This window comes from Phaseolus vulgaris, chromosome 1 (assembly GCF_000499845.2).
Source record: "Phaseolus vulgaris cultivar G19833 chromosome 1, P. vulgaris v2.0, whole genome shotgun sequence".
Classification (NCBI taxonomy): Eukaryota; Viridiplantae; Streptophyta; class Magnoliopsida; order Fabales; family Fabaceae; genus Phaseolus; species Phaseolus vulgaris.
This window is the reverse complement of record NC_023759.2, coordinates 6,308,967-6,329,989: the sequence shown is the minus strand read 5'-3', so window position 1 is coordinate 6,329,989 and position 21,023 is coordinate 6,308,967. Positions and strand designations below refer to the sequence as shown.

Genomic DNA, 21,023 nt, shown 5'->3' with positions numbered 1-21,023 from the left:
AAAATTACTCCTCTTATAACATTTGTAGATATAAAATTTAATCATTTCAATATTTGAATCATACTATATAATCCTGATGCTCATGAATACCTAATTGATATATTTCTAGATTTTTAAAATAAAGAAATTTACTTCTCTTTTAAATAGCATATTCATTAAAACTAAGTAATGTTATGAAGTATATCAATTAATATTTAAATTATATGAAATTTTGTAACCTTGATCTACTTGATGATAGCTTTCAATGCAACAGTTTGATTGATGGAATTTAACATCTGTAGATAGCTATTAAAGGTCATTTTACAAAGTTTGACGTCTTAATGGACTTTAAGTTGAGCAGGATTAGGCTTTTTTAAGGGCTTGTTTGCTGGACATGATATATTGGGAGATTGACATGTATAATCCTATCCTGTGTTTGGCATACACAGGATAACAAACTAAATAATAATAGGACATAGTATAAATTAACTTTTAATTTATATCTATTTACAAATTAGAGAAATTATGATAAGTATTTTTCATGTTATAAAAAGTCTATATAAGATTTAAAATTATAATTATTATTTAAAAAAATATTTAATTAATTCTAATATTTTAATATGTAATATAATTTAAATTTATGTGTCACAATAATTATAAATATAAATACATATAAGATAATATACTAAATAAAAAATTATGATATATATATATATATATATTCTTATAGGAGTTAATATTAAGAAAAAACATTTTTTATTTAGTTACATTTTCTTAAAATTATTATTATGAATAAAATATTTTACTATGAGAGAGAGAGAGGGAGGGGGAGAGAGCTTATCCTGCTGTGTTGAACCTAAAAGACTTCCTCCCTTACTATAAGAAAGACATTAGAGTGACAGGATACAATAAGTGACAACATAACACCATCATATCATGTTGCCACAAACAAAATCACAAAACCCATTCTATCATATCTTGTCAGCCAATTGGAGTCTATATATTCTTTTTTGTTACCATGGAATTCAAAGAGCATCATCTATTGAATCCAATACTCATTCCTTTTTGTAATACTGATCCCCCAATTGGTGTATATTATTCAGATCACTATTGAAAAAACTGTTTTGCAACAAAACTACAGTTATTATGAACTTCAAGGTGAATATGTGTTGCCTGGCACCCGAGATCGTAATTCTGTTGACAGAGAAGGTGGCCTTATGAAAAGGCTAATGTCTGGTCATATTGGCAATGCTATATCCTCTATGGGAAGGTGGAGAATGAAACTTGAAGTTCCTAGAGCAGAGGTTGCTGAGATGCTTCCCCTTGCAAGGCTTCTTTCTCGAAGTTTGGATCCAGCTGTTCGTTCAAGATCTAAGGTTGTCTCACTATCATTATTTATGCCTTGGGGAGTTACATATATTCATTATCAACCATCTGAATATAGCATATTAATATGCTTTGCTAATGCCTTAATTTTGACAACTTCTAGAAATGTATATCATATATCTAGACTCAGTGAGTGTCTAGGTTTTTTAATTGTGTAAATATACTAATTCAATGATTTGTTCCTTTGAATTTTTTATGTTCACTATATAAATATCATATTCATGATGTTCATTAGGCATGTAGTTTACCACATGTGCTTGTTTATTTTCTCTCTACCTATTGACTTGCACATAAAGAGAGGAAAACCAAAACTAGGCATGGCAGATGGACCCACTGTTGTCTTTTATTGTCAACTGCTTTGTTGACCTCTCTATGCTGCATCAGTTTCCAGTGGATAATCTCAGGAATTAGGGTAGAATAATTGATTTCGTACATTATGCTAAGACTACATCAGTCATATACACAAGGCTGGATGGAAAGCTAATTTAGGAAATACAGTAACAACACTAATTTAATCAAATCCCTATGATTCAGGGATATTTCCCTTGTTCATTTTAATTGTAATCTGCTAAATAAGGAAATATTAAATGTGGTTGCTCTCAGGTTACTACGTCTGGCCACTGTCAATTACCTTCGTTTGCTTGGTCATTCACTAGAGACCCAGCCACAGTGCCACACCACATGCTCTTGACATCCCCAAGTTTTTGTATCTCCTCCAATGTATCATTGTCACTGTTACACATGGTAGTAGATCTGGCTACCACTCACCTTTATATCCCCTCTTCAGATGTGGCCTCACCTTCTCCATTTGTGCCTTGAGTTTTTCAATGCATTTGCTCAAAGCCATTGCAGTGCCTTGAGTTGTTAACTTTTTGGATTTTGTGAGCTAACACATGGCTGGTACCTGCTCTTCTGAGTTCAAGATATCTCCAGTTGGCTAGGAGTATGGCCTGAACAAGAATACTCCTTATGAGACTCGGGCACTCTTATGAGTGAGTTAGGCCTTCTCCATTTCATTGGCCAAAATAAAAGTTGATTACATTGGCCATATCTCTCCCAACCCAAGCCTGATTTCAGCCTACTTGTTTACACACCCTTCTGGCTTATATGCTCTCCATACTACAATCCTCCCCTCCCCACAATGCACTGCTTTCAGGTTGGCAGGTAGCTATCTCTCTCTCCTAAAACTGATCTGGTGCAGCACACCTTTTACCTCTCCTTACATACACTCAATTATTTTTGGGCCTAAGGCCTACATCACTCTGACCTCATATCATGTAGAGAATATTTTTAGTAAGAGTGGAAAGGAATAGATGAAATATATTTCTGAGATATCTTACAAATGTGATTACAGTCTCTATTTATAGACTGTTTTACAACCTAATTAAGGAAAGAAATAATAGGTAATGAAAGCAAGAAATAATGGGTGTTTAAAGTTGTACAAATCAAATCACTAACAAATTTGTCCTAATAAATATAAAATGGAATATGCACTTAATTATAACATAATTCTCCTGATTATGCAACACTCCCCCTCAAGTTGGTGAATGTATATCTATCATTCCCAACTTGCAAGTAAGATCTTCGAATTGTTTGTGGGAAGTCCCTTAGTAAACATATCTGCCAATTGGAGTCTTGAAGGGATGTACTCAGTGGCTATAAGACAATCATCCAACTTCTCTTTAATAAAGTGTCGGTCTATCTCTACGTGCTTTGTTCGATCATGTTGAACCGGATTGTGTGCAATACTGATAGCGGACTTATTATCACACGCCAAACCCATAGGAGCTTCATATTTTATTTTTAGGTCATCAAGTATGATCTTCATCCATAAGAGTTCACACACCCCTTGAGCCATGGCTCTAAATTCTGCCTCTGCACTTGATCTTGCAACTACATTTTGCTTCTTGCTCCTCCATGTCACCAGATTTCCACCCAAGAACATGCAGTAGCCTGTGGTGGATCTCCTATCAACAATCGATCCTACATAGTCAACATCAGTATATACTTTCATGGATAAGTTTTCCCCCTTTTTGAATAGCAATCCTTTTCCTGGAGAGGCTTTTAAGTACTGAATAATTTTATCTACTGCCTGCAAGTGTCTTTCTCTTGGATCATGCATAAATTGACTAACCACACTAACTGCATAGGCTATATCTGGCCTAGTCTGTGAAAGATAAATGAGTTTTCCCACAAGTCTTTGATATTGTGTCTTCTCCACTTTTGGGTTTTCCTCATCATTCCCAATCCTATGATTTTGCTCTATTGGCACTCCAGTGGGCTTACAACCCAACTTACCAATCTCTTTGAGAAGATCAAGGATGTATTTCCTTTGAGAAATAAAGATGCCCTGTCTCGAGTAAGCAACCTCTATCCCAAGGAAGTACTTCAGCTTCCCAAGATCCTTCATTTCAAATTGAGCAGCTAGTCTCTCCCTCAAATTTTGTTTTTCAATCTCATCATCACCTGTAATAATCATATCATCTACATAGACCAAAAGTAGAGTGAGTTTACCATTATGAGAATGTTTTATAAACAGAGTATGGTCACCTTGGCTTTGTCGGTACCCCAAAGATACCATAGCTTGAGTAAACCTTCCAAACCAAGCACGAGGTGATTGTTTAAGACCATATAGGGCCTTCTTAAGTCTGCACGCCTTATTCCCTTCATTAACAATACCATAACCAGGTGGAATCTCCATGTATACTTCTTCCTCCAAGCTTCCATGCAAGAAGGCATTTTTAACATCAAATTGATGCATTGCCCAACCAAAGTGTGCTGCCAGGGAGAGAATAATTCTGACGGTATTCATTTTTGCCACTGGAGCAAAAGTCTCCTCATAATCGATCCCATAGGTTTGAGTGTACCCTTTTGCAACCAACCTTGCTTTATACCGATCCAGTGTGCCATCAGACTTATACTTAACTGTGTATATCCACCTACAACCCACTGCTTTCTTATCTTTTGGTCTCTCTACAATCTCCCAAGTCTCATTCCTTTCTAACGCACTCATTTCTTCATTCATGGCTCGAATCCAGTTCTCATCTTTTAAGGCTTCTTGTACCGATGTAGGGATTTTGATAGAATCAATAGCTGAAAGAAAACTCTGGTGCTGCATAGAAAGTTTTTCTGTAGACACAAATTGGGATATAGGATATTTGGCACAAGATCTTTTTTCTTTTCTCAAGGCAATAGGTAAATCATTTAGGTTAGGTTCAAAAGCAGTATTTAAGGTGTCCTCAAGAGTCTCATTGGTATGAGTTCTTACCTCCGGTTCAGACAATTGAAGTTGCTGTTCGACCAGGACGGGTTCTTGTTGCCTTCGCTGATATTGTTTTCCAAAATATTTGTCTTCATTATTCTTCTCTGGTAATGATGTTGGTGCAGGGTCTTTGTCATCCTCCCTAAGAACGAAATCCTGCAACAAAGGAAAAGGTGGCAACTCAAGGTCCTCAGCTTCTTGAATACTCTCCCCCTGAAGCTGAGAATTAGGAAAGAAAGACTCTGTTTCATGGAAGGTGACATCTTTGGAAATATAAACTTTACGACTTTGAGGATGATAACATTTGTACCCCTTTTTGTTGGGGGCATAACCGATGAAGACACATTTGATGGCGCGAGGATCTAACTTACCCCGATAAGGACTATGAACATGGACAAAAGCAGGACAACCAAAGACACGATTCTGAAGACTATTCAACATGGGAATAGAAGGATAGAATGTGGTCATAACCTGAATAGGAGTAACACCCTCTAGAACCCGAGAGGGTAATCTATTAATCAAATAAGTGGCAGTTAGGACTGCTTCCCCCCAGTAAGATCTAGGAACAGGCGGTGGTCAATGGCGGTGGCAGTAACGGTCAATGGTGCAAGGTGGTGGTGGTGGTCAATGGAGAAAGGATAAGAAAAATAGAAAGTTGCAGCAATGAAGGCTGTCAAAAAAAAATAAAAAATAATTGCAGCAATGAAGGCTGCCAAGGAAAATGATTACAGTAATGAAGGCTGTCAAGGAAAATGATTACAGCAATGAAGGCTAAAAAAAAATTGCGGAAGCAAAGTCTCCTAGATCAGGAGCTCTGATACCAAGTGGAAAGAAATAGATGAAATATATTTCTGAGATATCTTACAAATGTGATTACAGTCTCTATTTATAGACTGTTTTACAACCTAATTAAGGAAAAAAATAATAGGTAATGAAAGCAAGAAATAATGGATGTTTAAAGCTGTACAAATCAAATCACTAACAGATCTGTCCTAATAAATATAAAATGGAATATGCACTTAATTATAACATAATTCTCCTGATTATGCAACAGTAAGTATAGTCTAGTTTCTTTTCTGTCTCTTTATCCAAAATTCACTATTCATTTGTATAACCGTTTTTTTCTCTTACGGAAAACTGATCATGCATGTTTCTACATTGTGTATGCAGGATTTCTTCATACAAAATTTGCAGTCAGTGGGATTATACACTGAAAGCCTTCAACAATTGCTTGAGGTATTGTCCAAAGATTGCCATATGTTATTTTCCTTTCTAGAGATGCAATATTTGATGCCTGACTTGAGATGAATACAAAAGAATAGAAAATGAATTACAGAACTTTATTCCCCTCTCTTGGTTTGTCATATTTATAATGATGTTGGAAGTTCAGATACAATCAATGAGAGGAAAGATAAAAGAACAAGAAAGGTTTCACCTAGAAAATAGGTACAACACAAAACACATAGCAGCTTTTCAATAAAGTGTATTTACGATGACCTATTCTAACAGCTTGAATATGCCACCTGGGGTCTTTTGAATTATTATTTATTGATAATATTAATTAGCCCGATAAAATGTATTGAATTTCAATGGTATACACAACTTGCAGACAGTGAGGGGGCTTCATGCTCCATCAAATGATGTTGTTCTTGAAGATTTAAGTCTGCCTGGTTTATCTGAACTCAAAGGTCATTGGCATGGATCTCTTGATGCTAGCGGTGGGGGAAATGGAGACACCCTGGTAAATTTTTTTAGGTTTGTTGTATTCTTGTTAGTTGTATGAATAATTTAATTTGAGTATTGACTTTCTTATTCTGTTATTTCAGGCAGAATTTGATTTTCATGGAGAGGACTGGGAGTGGGGAGACTACAAAACTCAGCGTGTGTTGGCAGTTGGTGCTTACAGTAATGATGACGGTATGCACCTGGAGAAAATTCTTATCCAGAAGGATAATGCCACCATCCATGCAGATGGAACATTGCTAGGGCCTAAAACCAACCTCCATTTTGCAGTCTTAAATTTTCCTGTTAGTCTGGTTCCAACTGTTGTACAGATCATTGAATCTACAGCAATGGACGTTGTTCATTCTCTGCGGCAGTTATTGGCACCTATTAAGGGTATATTGCATATGGAAGGAGATCTTAGAGGAAGTTTAGCAAAACCAGAATGTGATGTGCAAGTAAGGCTACTTGATGGCTCTGTTGGTGGTGTTGATCTTGGAAGAGCCGAAGTTGTTGCCTCTCTAACCTCAACCAGTCGTTTTCTTTTCAATGCAAAATTTGAACCTATAACCCAAAATGGTCATGTACTTGTTCAGGGTAGCATTCCTGTTGCGTTTGTACAAAATAACACATTACAGGAAGATGTTGAATTAGATAAGAATCAGATTACTTGGGTTCCTGATTGGGTGAAGGAGAAGAATAGAGGGACTGCTGATGATGCTAGTGACAAAAAGGTTAGTAGAGATAGAAATGAAGAAGGTTGGAATACTCAATTAGCAGAAAGCCTTAAAGGACTAAATTGGCAAATTTTAGATGTTGGAGAAGTCAGGATTGATGCTGATATAAAAGATGGGGGAATGACATTGGTTACAGCTTTATCTCCTCATGCCAATTGGCTTCAGGGAAATGCAGATTTGAAGCTTGAGGTTGGTAAAATGAATATAATTTTTTCTCAAATATTTGATATTTACTTCTCTGAATCTTGTCATATGGCTTGACTTAATAGGTCAGAGGTACAGTTGATCAACCAGTACTTAATGGACACGCATCTTTCCACAGGGCATCTATTTCTTCACCAGTGCTACGAAAACCACTTACCAACTTTGGTGGAAATGTTCACGTGCAATCAAACCGGTTATGCATCACCTCATTGGAGAGTAGGGTAAGCAGAAAAGGAAAGCTCCTCGTAAAAGGGAATCTGCCACTCAGAGCGAGTGAAGCAGCAGCTGATGACAAGATTGAATTGAAGTGTGAAGTTTTAGAAGTACGGGCACAAAAAATATTAAGGTATCTTTCATAGCTTCTTTAGATTTCTTAAGTTTACTTCTTGACTAGATAATGGATGTAGACATGCTTATGTGATGACTAAATCATAAATATTGCTGATTTTTGGAACTGCATCCTCCACCTCCGGCCTTGTTATATATAGTCTCTTTTTAACCAGATGTTATACTTTTGTCAGTGGTCAGGTTGATTCTCAGTTGCAAATAACTGGTTCGATATTGCAACCAAACATATCTGGGAATATCAAAATAAGTCAGGGAGAAGCATATTTGCCACATGATAAAGGTGGTACTCCTACTAATAGATTTCCATCCAAACATTCTGGGCTTCCTACTGCTGGTGTCAGTCGTGTGTTTGCTTCAAGATATGTTTCACGATTTCTTAACTCAGAGTCTGCTTCTTCAAGGACGAAAGTGTCTCAATCCTCTGGCTCTGGTATTACTTTACATGTCTATCTGTTTACCCTGTGATTTTTTATAATAATTTGGTGGTGAATGATCTGAAATCAGAATGGATCCCTTATTATCATTGAAACTGAAAAACTCTTGCATCCCTTTCTATATCATTAGATTTACCTCCTGAAGGGTTCCCCCACTCCAATGTGATCATGATTCCTATGGATCTGGTTCACCAAACTCTTCCTTTGTTGCTCCTTAATAATTGTTGGCCTGGCTGTAGGCCTAAGAACAATGTTCAAACAACTGTAGTTGCATATTTTATAGAAGTATCAATTGGATTAAAGTCTACATTTCAATTTCCTCTGGAAAGCATGTTTATTTTGAGAGAGAGTAGTTATTTTTTATTGGCATGTCAATTCCAATTTCCAAGCCTATTGTCTAAATCATTGAACAAATGCTTCTTGAGATGTTGAATTCGATCATGAAAATCCTAATCTTTGTCTGCAACCTGTTAGAGATCCCACATCGACTAAAGATAAAGACATTTATAGTATATAAATGAGTGCAAACCGCACTTTATAAGCCAGTTTTATAAGGTTGAGTTAAACTTAAAGTTCATTTCTTAATATGGTATCAGAGTCATTTAGAACCTATCCTAAAGAGAGTTTGTTGTTGGGTTTATCAGGCCACCTATTATCGGGCCCTATTGGACTACCCATATTATATAGTCCCACCACAATTTGGCAACCTCGACGTTAGGGGTGTGTGTTGAAGATCCCACATCGACTAAAGATAAAGACATTTCATAGTATATAAGTGAGTGCAAACTTTATCTTATAAGTCGGGTTTATAAAGTTGAGTTAGGCTTAAAGTTTACTTAATACAACCGAATCTGGCACAAAATCACTATTGCTACAAAATATCAAATGTGTTAATCATATTATGTGTTCTTGAGTCAGGTGAATCATGACAAGGAGAAAATAAATTTTTTCCATCTCACATACTTCATAATAAGCCTTAGGAGATACCTGGATCAATAATTTGATTCCTTGATCTTCTACTTTTGCTTACACTGTTCATGACTTAGTTCAGGTTATTATGTTATATTATTCACAATGGCAGTTAGTACATGTATTGATAACTTTCTTTCCTACGAAATCAACAGTGACGGTTAATAAGTCAACTCAGGTTGAAAAGCAGATGGAGCAAGTGCAGATTAAACCAAATGTAGAAATCTGTCTCAATGATTTGAAGCTTGTGCTTGGACCAGAGTTGAAGGTAGTTTATCCTTTGATTCTTAATTTCGGTGTAAGTGGAGAGCTTGAGTTAAATGGTCTAGCCCATCCCAAATGGATAAAACCTAGAGGCATACTAACATTTGAGAATGGTGAAGTTGATCTAGTTGCCACACAGGTATGTGTAACATTTTATTTTTGCAACTCTTGCAAATTGTACACTTCAGTGTGATTTCTTTGAGTCCAGTTTTCTTTTGGTTTGTCTTTAGTATTTATTAATATGTTGTTTATGTTCATACTATCCTTTTCAAATGCAGGTGAGGTTAAAACGAGAGCATTTAAACATTGGAAAATTTGAGCCAGAGTATGGATTAGATCCCATGCTTGATTTAGCTTTGGTTGGATCTGAGTGGCAATTCAGAATTCAAGGTAGAGCTAGCAATTGGCAGGAAAAACTTGTGGTGACCTCAACACGTTCTGTGGAACAGGATGCACTCTCACCTACTGAGGTAAACATTCGGCTAGGAGAAAAATATCTTTAGAATATTCCTATTCATTATACATTTTTCTATTTCCTATTTTGAAAGAGTTTGATTGTTACAAATGGAGGTGATAAGAATATAATTGGTTGTGATTGTTATCTATAAAATAACTATTTGTTTCCTTACCTAGTTCATGTTGGTATCAGAGCCCCCAATCTTTGGAGCCCTAGTTTTGTTGCCATGTAAACAGTCATTGTTGCCACTGTTTGCCATCATTGTTGAGGTAAGTGGTGTGCCAAAAAGGTGTGGCAGCATGTCTGTACCCTTTTTCATGTCACCACCACCGCTTTTCACCATGCGTGGCAGTGCGTCTGTCCCCTTTTTCCATCAGCAATTACTAGTGTCGAAATCGCCTTGTCATCCTAATCGGAGTTTGTTTGATTATTTAGTGGTTTTTTCTCTCCTCTTCATCTTTGGTCTCTTCTACTGCCACTATACTAATTATGTCAATGTACATCTATCCATTGATGAATTGAATAGAACTAAATATAATACTTGGGCTTTAGCTAAGAGTCATGATTATGTTGATCATCTTACCTAGAGTGTGGTCACTATTGCTAAAAATGAGGTTTCCTGTTGGCTGAAAATTAATGCTCAATCATGCATAGTTCTCAAGTCTACTATTCACTGATATTTAAAACAGATATTTGGAGAGGTCACTCAAATGACACTTATATGTGACAACCAGGTTGTCATTCATATTAGCTGAAATCCCCTCTTTCATGAAAGAACCAAACATTTTGAAATTGATTGTTATTTTATTCAAGAAAAGATCGTATCTGAATACATCAAGAATGAGTTTGTTAGTTCAAAATGATCAATTAATTGATATTTTCACTAAATCTTTACGGGGACCTATAATTGATTATAATTATTTATTGATTATATTTATAACAAGCTTGGTACATACGATTTATATGCACAAACTTGAGAGGGAGTGTTAGATGTAATGGGCTAAGCCCATATGTTTTGTATGTTTCTTATCTATAAATACATAACCGGATGTGTTCATTATACACTAGGGATTAATCCCATACCTTATTTTATTTTATTTTCACATAGAAAATCTGAATTACTGCAATTGGCATCACATTCTTGTTCCGCTGAGAACCTCAAAGGAATTTTCGCTGAAATAAGATAATGATGAAGGCGATGTGCCCTAAATTAAAGACAAAAGTCTTGTTCCGCTAAGAACCTCAGGAGTTTTCGGTGAAATAAGATAATGATGAGGGTGATGTGCCCTAGTTAATGACAAAAGCTCTAATGAACATGATTAGAGATGCAAATGACAAGATGTGTATTAAAGGAAAAGAAAGAATAGGGTAAATCCCTTGTGTATATTGAACACATAGGGTTATGTTTATATAGGAAAAAGAAACATATGGGCTAAGCCCATTACATAAATATGAGATATCTAACAATATCTATAATATCTCATAATATCAAATAATATCTAATTATATCTAATAATATCTAACACTCCCCCTCAAGCTGGTGCATATAGATCATATGTACCCAGCTTGTTACAAATGTAATCAATCCTAGGTCCTCGTAAGGGTTTAGTAAAAATATCTGCTAATTGATTATTTGAATTAACAAACTCAGTCTTGATATCTCCTGATATAATCTTTTCTCGAATGAAATGACAATCAATCTCAATATGTTTTGTCCTTTCATGAAAAACTGGATTTGAGCTAATATGAAGAGCAGCCTGATTATCACATATCAGTGTCATTTGAGTAACCTCTCCAAATTGCAATTCTTTAAGTAACTGTTTAAGCCAAATAAGCTCACAAGTAGCCGAGGCCATAGCTATATATTCTGCTTCTGCACTAGATCTTGCCACAACACTTTGTTTCTTGCTCTTCCAAGAGATCAAGTTATCACCAATGGAGACACAATAACCAGAAGTTGACCTTCTATCAGATGGAGATCCTGCCCAATCAGCATCTGAATAACAAACGACTTTAGTATGGTTATTATGACCATATAACAAACCTTTTCCAGGAGAGCCTTTAATGTACTTCACTATACGAATGACTGCATTCCAATGATCTTCACATGGAGAATTAAGAAATTGACTCACCACACTGACTGCAAAGGAAATATCAGGACGAGTAACAGTGAGATAGTTCAATCTTCCAACTAATCTCCTGTACTTCTCAGGATCTGAAAGAGGTTCCCCCTGATTGGGTAGAAGCTTGACGTTGGGATCCATGGGAGTATCAACAGATTTCGAATTCATCAACCCAATTTCCTCCAAAATATCTAATGCGTATTTTCTTTGAGAGATAACAATACCAATATTGGATTGTGCTACCTCAATCCCCAAGAAATATCTGAGTTTCCAAGATCTTTGGTCTGAAAGTGTTGACAAAGGTGTTGTTTTACTTGTGAGATGCCATGGTGATCACTGCCTGTAAGAACAATGTCATCAACATATACTACAAGATAGATACACCCAGCACTCGAGTGACGATAAAAAACTGAATGATCGCCTTCACTGCGAGTCATACCAAATTGTTGAACAACATTGCTAAATTTTCCAAACCAAGCCCTAGGAGACTGCTTGAGGCCATATAAGGATTTGCGAAGACGACATACCAATCCAGAAGACTCCCCCTGAGCAACAAAACCGGGAGGTTGCTCCATATAAATTTCTTCCTGCAAATCCCCATTAAGAAAAGCATTTTTAACATCCAGTTGATAAAGAGGCCATTGTTGAAGAGCAGCCATAGCTATGAATAAGCGAACAGAGGCCATCTTTGCTACTGGAGAAAAAGTATCACCATAGTCTAAACCAAAAATTTGGGTATAACCCTTAGCCACAAGACGAGCTTTGAGACAATCAATAGTACCATCAGGACCAACTTTGATAGCAAAAATCCACCTGCAACCAACAACAGATTTCCTAGATGGTAAAGGAACAAGTTCCCAAGTTCCATTATTCTGAAGCGCATTCATTTCATCAAGCATGGCCTGACGCCAACCAGGATGGGCTAAGGCATCACCTACAGATTTTGGAATGGATACAGAAGAAATAGACGAAAGGCAGGTATAAAAGGGTTGAGATAGTCTATGGTAACTCAAAGCAGTATAATGTGGAGAGGGATTACGAGTAGAACGTATACCTTTACGGATAGCAATAGGAAGATCAGGTTCAACAGTCGGAGGTTCAACTATAGGAGCCGGAGGGGGATGAGGTGTTGGCACCAAAATAGAGTCTGCTGATGGACGATGAGACGGTTGACGACGACTATACACCTGAAGAGTTGGCGGCGGGGGTGAATTGTTAGGTGCACTAGGCACAACAAGAGGAATATTAACTTGATTAGATGAAGAAATTGAAGGAGAAGGACAAGACTTAAAGTAAAGGGAAGATTCACTGAAGGTGACATCTGCTGAAATAAAATAACGGTTTAAAGACGGTGAGAAACATTTATATCCTTTTTGTGATCTAGTGAACCCTAAAAAGACACATTTGTGTGACTTAGGAGATAATTTATCAAGACCAGGACTAAAATTATGAACAAAACATGTGGACCCAAAAACTTTGGGAGGTAAAGAGTGGAGAGGGTCATGTGGAAATAAAATAGAATGAGGAATTTTGTTATCTAAAACTGAAGATGGCATGCGATTAATGAGATAACATGCACTAAGAACAGCATCACCCCAAAAACGCTGAGGAACATCACCATGGATTAAAATAGTACGAGTTGTTTCAACAAGATGTCTATTCTTGCGCTCAGCTACCCCATTTTGTTGAGGTGTATAAGCACATGAAGTTTGATGAAGAATACCATGAGAAGCCATAAAATTTTTAAAAGAATGAGAAAGATACTCACGTCCATTATCACTGCGCAAAATTCGGATGGAAATTCCAAATTGATTTTTAATTTCATTGTAAAATATTTGAAATATAGAAAACAACTCAGAACGGTTTTTCATTAAAAATACCCAAGTACATCTTGAATAATCATCAATAAAAGTAACAAAATATTGAAATCCTAAATTAGACTTAATACGACTTGGTCCCCAAATGTCAGAGTGAACTAAGGCAAAAGGAGATGAAGCACGTTGTGAGACACTACGAGGAAAAGAACTACGAATGTGTTTCCCTAACTGACACGACTCACACGATAAAGTAGACACATTAGACAAACTTGGAACAAGCTGTTGCATCTTGGCAAGACTAGGATGACCCAACCGAGCATGAATGAGAGATGGAGAATCCATAATTGCGCCAACATGTGCAGAGATCTGTAGTTGATAAAGTCCATGAGACTCACATCCGGTGCCAATCATCCGTCCCGAACTCCGGTCCTGTAAAGTAACAGAATCTTTGGTAAAAGAAATAACACAGTCAAGGGAACGAGTGAGACGACTAATGGATAATAAGTTAAATGGAGACCCAGGGACATAAAGAACATTATCAATAGATAAAGATGAAAAAAGATTAATAGTACCAACACCATGTGATGGTACCCTATATCCATTGGCCATGGTAACTGAAGGTAAATAACCCGTAGTAGATAGGGAAGAGAAAAAAGATTTATTACCAGTAATGTGATCAGTGGCACCTGAATCTAGAACCCAAGGGCCATGGGAAGTGGAGTGAGTGAGGCCAACAAAAGATGTACCTGAATGTGCAACAGAAGCCGTGGAACTAGGGTTCTGACGATCCTCATACCATTTAAGAAATTCATTGAAAATAGCAGGCTAGCTTGGGGTATCAATTGAAGTATGGTCCATGGTAGAAGGTTGCACAGGGGCAATTTGAGCAACCGCAACAGATCTAGGAGGACGACCATGTAAGGCATAACATCTGTCAATTTTGTGGCCAAGTTTGCCACAATGGTCACACTTGTGACGCCCTTTGCCCGGCTTGTGAGGGCGAGTACGATCATTATGCTGAGATACTAAAGCAGAAGAGTCATCAACATGAGACGTTATATCAGCGATGTGTTTACCTGGCACGCGCGAAAGGGTAGAACAAGTGGAAGTAAAATTGGGCACAATAGGAGATCCCAAAATTTGATCACGAACGTGAGAATAATCATCAGGAAGACCATGTAAACCCATTAACATGAAGAACTTGGATCTTTGTTCTAGTTCTTGAGAAGGAGTAGAGGCAGGAGGTAATAACTCATTAAAATCATGAAGAAGAGCATGAATTTTACCTAGATATTCTGCCATTGTACCATCAAGACGTTTGGGAGCAACAATTGTGAGAAGATTTTGACACACACCATAAAGACGTTGAGTATCATTGGTGTATAATAATTTTGCTTGTTCCCAAACTTCTGAACATGTTTCATAGGTACGAAAAATTTGTTTTAAAGATGAGTGAATGGTCGATTTGATAACAATGCATAATTGAGCATCAATTTTCGACCAACGAACAACCTCATTTTCAGCAAGAGTAGGATGAGTAAGATGATCAACATAACCTTGACTCTTAAGCCATAATTTAATATATGATGCCCAAGTGTCATAATTGGTTCCATCCAATTTGTCAATGGAAAGATGAACATTGACGTAATTAGTATAAATAGATGAATCCGGCATAATGACTAAAGAAGAAGCCATAGTGGCAGCGGAAGCGGAAAAAGCCATAAAAGATAAGGACAAATCCAGTCACCGGTTAATTGGCGGGAGCAACAAAGATGAAGGCTCCGACAGCGATTCCGGCGAGATTCCGGCGAAGGTCCGGCGGAGGTCCGACGAGACAGTGGGGGTGGTGGCTGGAAAATTCCAGTGAATAGTGGATTCACCAATAAAAATTGAACCCTAAACCCTAAACTCTAACCTTATGCTCTAATACCATATTAAAGGAAAAGAAAGAATAGGGTAAATCCCTTGTGTATATTGAACACATAGGGTTATGTTTATATAGGAAAAAGAAACATATGGGCTAAGTCCATTACATAAATATGAGATATCTAACAATATCTATAATATCTCATAATATCAAATAATATCTAATTATATCTAATAATATCTAACAATGTGAATAGTAGGTGGAGGAGAAAGAGGTTAGTTTTTGTTGGAAGCCACAAATATTAATCAGTGAGCTCTTGATGATACCATTGAGTTTACAAATAATGAAAATCAATTAATGATGTGCAAAAACACAATATCTATTGAGATTGAGGTACAAGCCTATATATAGACTCCGTGATTAGTAGATAGTTAGTTATAACTGACAACAGTAAAGTTGTTACCGAGTGAGTTAGTTATAACAGTAACTGTTTAACTAACAGAACAAAAACTGTTAAGAAGAGAAATAATTCACTTACAAATAGAAGTGTCTTGTGATGGTGAGTTCATGATGAAGAGAAAAGAAAAACTGAGATCTACTTTTGTATTGTTGGATATCCATAATTTACAGAGAAGCACACTTATAGAGTGCTGGAGTTAGTTAGATATAACAAACTCTGTAACAGAAAGATACAGTAGCAGTGGCCTGTTAACTAATCACTAACAACATAGCAAACTACTCACTATCACACACTAACAATTTACAAATAATTGCTCAAAATGTGAAAAAATTTATTTAATTTGAGAACCATAAATGAAATAAAAAAGTGAAGGACCTACCCTTCAAATGGTTTTATACACCTATAAAGTTTATCAGACTCCTTGCTCCTACACTAATGAATCCTTACTCGTTCTGTTCTAAGTGAATCCTTGCTCTTCAATTCTGAAAAAGAATGTGGTCTATTGAATTATTAATTTTTGGATTTGCAAATTCATATTTCTCTAACATAGATATTAATAAATCAAATATATTCAGCTATAAGAAGACAATTTAATTCATCTCAGCAATTACTAACAGAATTCAATCATGTAAATGTGTAGCATTTTCATTATATAGGAACTGACTTGGGGATATTTAATCTATTTCACATCTTAGTTATGATCATCTTAGAGAAATACATAATTTGAAATCTTAGAAGTTGATATCTTTATTTGTATTGTGTTAGTATTAGATCGGGTCCTTAAGCGGATTAATCTCTCAAAATCTTCAGTTGGAACAGAACACTTGGAGCCTAGTACTGTTATGTGATTTTTTAATAGATTTGTTAGTGTTAATGTGAATTATTTCATCTGTGGAAATCAGCATGTTTGTGATTTGATTTTCAGGCAGAATGGTTCTATTAATTGTTTTTATCTGTTCAGGCTGCGAGAAGGTTTGAAAGTCAGTTGGCTGAATCCATTTTGGAAGGAAATGGTCAGTTTGCTTTTGAAAAGCTTGCAACTGCAACTCTGGAAAAATTGATGCCACGAATAGAAGGGAAGGGCGAGTTTGGCCAGGCTAGGTGGAGGCTGGTATATGCACCTCAGATTCCCAGTTTAGTTTCTGTTGATCCTACAGCAGATCCTCTCAAGTCACTTGCCAGTAATATATCGTTTGGTACAGAAGTTGAAGTTCAGCTTGGGAAACGTCTTCAGGTAATCATAATAAAACAACTCTTAAATCTTTGCTTCCATCACCAGTTTTACCGTCAATCAATTAAAAATCTGTATCAAATATCAATAGAGGGGAAAAAATAGCTATGACATTCTTTAATATATATAGACTTGAAAGGATTAATCTGAAAGAAAGAAGATTGTTATATAATTAATTAATTTGAAACAGTACATCCGTATCTATATATAGAGAACTGTAATCCTATAGTATTTCTAGAATCTTTTAGCAGCTTCTAACAACTTCTTGTAGTACACTTAAAATTCTACTAACAACCCTTCTAGTAGTGAATGAATATCTATCATTCCTAGCTTGCATGTGAGATCATGAAATCATTCAGTGGGAAGACCTTTGCTAAATAGATCTACTAACTGAACCCGGATGGGACATAAGAAGTAGTGGTAAGGCCACTATCCAGTTTCTCTTTAATAAAGTGTCGATCTATCTGTGTTTAGTCCTATCATGCTGAACTGAACTGTGAGCAATGCTAATAGCTGATTTATTATCACAATAAAGAAGCATAAACTCTTCACATGCCACTTTAAGATCATTTAGAATAATTTTCATCTATAACAATTAACACAACTCCATGTGCCATAGCTTGGAATTCAGCCTTTGCATTCGACCTTGCAACAACATTTTGTTTCTTACTTCTCCAAGTCACCAAATTTTCACCCAAGAACATGCAATATCCTGGGGTGGATTTTCTATCTGTGATAGACCCTGCATAATCTGCTTCAGTATACACTTCTATTTTTAGTTTTCCATTCCTCTTGAACAATAATCCCCTTCCTGGACTTGTTAAAAAATATTGAAGGATTTTGTTCATAGCTTGTAAATGTCTCTTTCTTGGATCATGCATAAATTGACTAACTACACTCACAACATAGGCTATGTCAGGTCTGGGTGAGATAAGTAAATGAGCTTCCCCACAAGTCTTTGATATTGGCCTTTATTCACTGCATAACTACCTTCATCACTCCCAATTCTATGGTTTTGTTCTATAGGAAATCTAGTGGTCTTGCAATCAATCTTACCTATTTCTTTGAAAAATCAAGAACATACTTTCTTCAGGAGATACAGATGCCTTTCTTTGAGTAAGTTGCTTTCATCCTAAGGAAATACTTTAATTTCCTAGATCCATCATGTCAAGCCGAGCAACAAGTTTTTCTTTCAAGATTTTGTTTCTCATGTTCATCTCCTGCAACTATCATATCATTAACATAGGTCAAGAGTAGAGTAAGTTTGCCTTCTGGGAAGGCTTGATGAACAAGGTATTGTCAATTTGACTCTTTTGATACCCCAGAGAGATCATAACTTGAGTGAGTCTACGAAACCAAACACATGGTGACTGCTTAAGTCTATACAAGGACTTCTTCAACCTGCACACATTGTTCCCTTCTTCAATAGGTCTAAAACCTGATGGAATTTCCATGTAGACTTCTTCCTCTAATTGCCCATGCAAGAAAGCATTTTTCACATCAAATTGTTGTAAATCCCAGCCATAATAAGTTGTCAATGAGAGAATGATTCTAACAGTGTTCATCTTTGCCACTAGAGCAAATGTTTCCTCATAGTTAACATCATAAGTCTGAGTATATCTGTTGGAGATCCCACATCGACTAGAGATTAGGACATTTCATTCTATATAAGCCCATGAGCCGATTTTATGAGGTTGAGTTAGGCTAAAAGCGCACTTCTTAACATGGTATCAGAGCCATTTCGAGCCTATCCTAGCGAGTGTTTGTTGGGCTTATCAGGCCACCCGCTATCGGGCCGTTATCGGACCACCCTTAATATGTTATCCCACGCACGAGCTGTCATTCTCGGCCTGAGGGGGGTGTGTTGGAGATCCCACATCGACTACAGATTAGGACATTTCATTCTATATGTGAACAACACCATTTTCGGAAAGGAATTTAGACATGTCATGATTTACATATTCCCTCCTATCAGAATGCAAATGCTTAATTGACTTTCCAAATTGTGTTTTTATCAAATTGAAGAATTTGACGATAAGGTAAAAATTTCAATTTTTTTTTCATGTGGAAAATCCATGTAACACGGGTACAATCATCAAAATAAACTTAATCAAAAGGATGAACACTTTTTGTACTACTAAGAGGACTTGTGGATCGATGATGTTTTGCAAGTTGACATACATCACATTTAAATAACTAAAGTGACACTTTGGAAAAATAAGGAAGGGAACATAAACTTTAGGACAAAAAAAGAAGGATGTCCTAGAGGATGGTGGAGAAGCCAAATTTGAGAAGACTCAAAAGTAATGCAAGAATGAAGACAAGAGGTACCCGTTTGTGTATTGGTACTAAGTTGATCTCACTGTTTGCTTAACAGTTCCAATCGTCCTCTCGGTGGTAAGATTCTGAAAAACACAATGAGTGGGAAAGAAGGTTATAGAACAATTTAGGTCATGGGTAACTTTTTGAATGGAAATAAGATTATTAGAATGTTTTGGAACATAAAGGACATCTTTAAGGTTGAGGGATGGCAAAAGAGAAACATTACACTTTGAGTTATTGGGAGACGAGTTCCATTGACAACAATAATGTGGTTACCAGAAAGGGAAACATATGATGTAAAAAGAGGTGAATAAGGGGTTATATAGTCTGTTGCACCAGAGTCTAGAACCCAATAGTCCTTATATAAAGTTTCAGAAACATTAAAGAGGAATTGGAGTTTAGGGAATTACAGAAAAATAAATGTCTGGGACAACCTTTCCATTTTAGGAATAATAAGTGGTTAGTTACTCTTTAATCACTTGAACATTGTTAATGCTAAGTGGTTTCTTCACTTGTTCACTTGATTGTTTCTAAACTAAATACCTTTTTGTAATTTTTTTTACAATCTAAATATAATGTTTCGATTAAGGAGATGTTTAAATACTTCTCTAATTTTCACTGAGAACCTGTTCCAATGTTAAAGCTGAAGATTCCTGCTATCATTTTTGTTTCAGGCCACCATCGTTAGGCAAATGAAGGAGTCTGAGATGGCAATGCAATGGACATTGAGCTATCTGCTTACAAGTCGTTTGCGAGTGCTCCTGCAATCTGCTCCATCTAAACGCCTTCTTTTTGAATATTCTGCTACATCCCAAGATTGACTTGCATTACATCCCCCACCCCACCCAACCACATACAACTGTATCACTGTTAATAGTAGCAAACAGGAAATGTGTTTTGCAACTCTTTCCTTGTTAAAAGAAGCAGCTTAAACACATTTCACTCCAAATTTCCCTTACCTATTATGTTTAAAGGGGAAGGGGATTTTTGGGTTGCTTTTTGAATGTGAAAAAGGTAGTATAGATGCATATTTTTTGCTCAAATTGAGCCTGTTAATATGTAGATGCTTAATTCATGAACATTTCAGCCAGTAGTTTTGTACATAAATTCAACTTTAATGAAAGAAATTATAGCATGATTGTTTATGACACATGAAGCTGAAAAGCATGCAGGGATAAAAGCAGTGCTTTATTTTCTGTATCAGAATCTTCAAACTAACTTGCATCCTTAATTGTCCAAGTAATTTCACAATGACTTGTTTAAGAGATTATGTAAGCAGTGTGAGTCTGTCTTAGTTTTAATGGTAGGCTCTAGAAAATGTACTATGTTACTAATTGGAGAATAATATTTTAAGATTTTATGAAACAATTTTTAACTAGAAGTGTGCTTAGCATAAGACTTTCAATAGACTGCTTCTTGCACCTCCATGTCAATTCTATAA

At 36.3% G+C, this 21,023-nt stretch overlaps 1 protein-coding gene across 6 annotated transcripts in view; it reads left to right on the top strand.

Moving 5' to 3' along the window:
- Positions 1-20,732, top strand: part of LOC137813368 (protein TIC236, chloroplastic-like) — a 52,834-nt gene extending 32,102 nt beyond the window's left edge. For 2 of the 6 annotated variants that reach the window (XR_011081421.1, XR_011081420.1), the window contains exons 14-23: positions 1,083-1,355; positions 5,798-5,863; positions 6,237-6,368; positions 6,454-7,275; positions 7,409-7,636; positions 7,812-8,068; positions 9,197-9,444; positions 9,584-9,775; positions 16,991-17,263; positions 20,257-20,732. Coding sequence is in view for 4 of the 6 variants with exons in the window: in XM_068615562.1 (XP_068471663.1) it covers positions 1,083-1,355; positions 5,798-5,863; positions 6,237-6,368; positions 6,454-7,275; positions 7,356-7,636; positions 7,812-8,068; positions 9,197-9,444; positions 9,584-9,775; positions 16,991-17,263; positions 20,257-20,403 (2,691 nt within the window). In the remaining 2 variants the exon portion in view is untranslated. Of the gene's footprint in view, positions 1-1,082; positions 1,356-5,797; positions 5,864-6,236; positions 6,369-6,453; positions 7,276-7,355; positions 7,637-7,811; positions 8,069-8,716; positions 8,881-9,196; positions 9,445-9,583; positions 9,776-16,990; positions 17,264-20,256 lie in introns of those variants that run through there. The other 4 variants (XM_068615562.1, XM_068615561.1, XM_068615563.1 and 1 more) reach the window with 3 other exon arrangements.
- Positions 20,733-21,023: the final 291 nt, after the last annotated feature.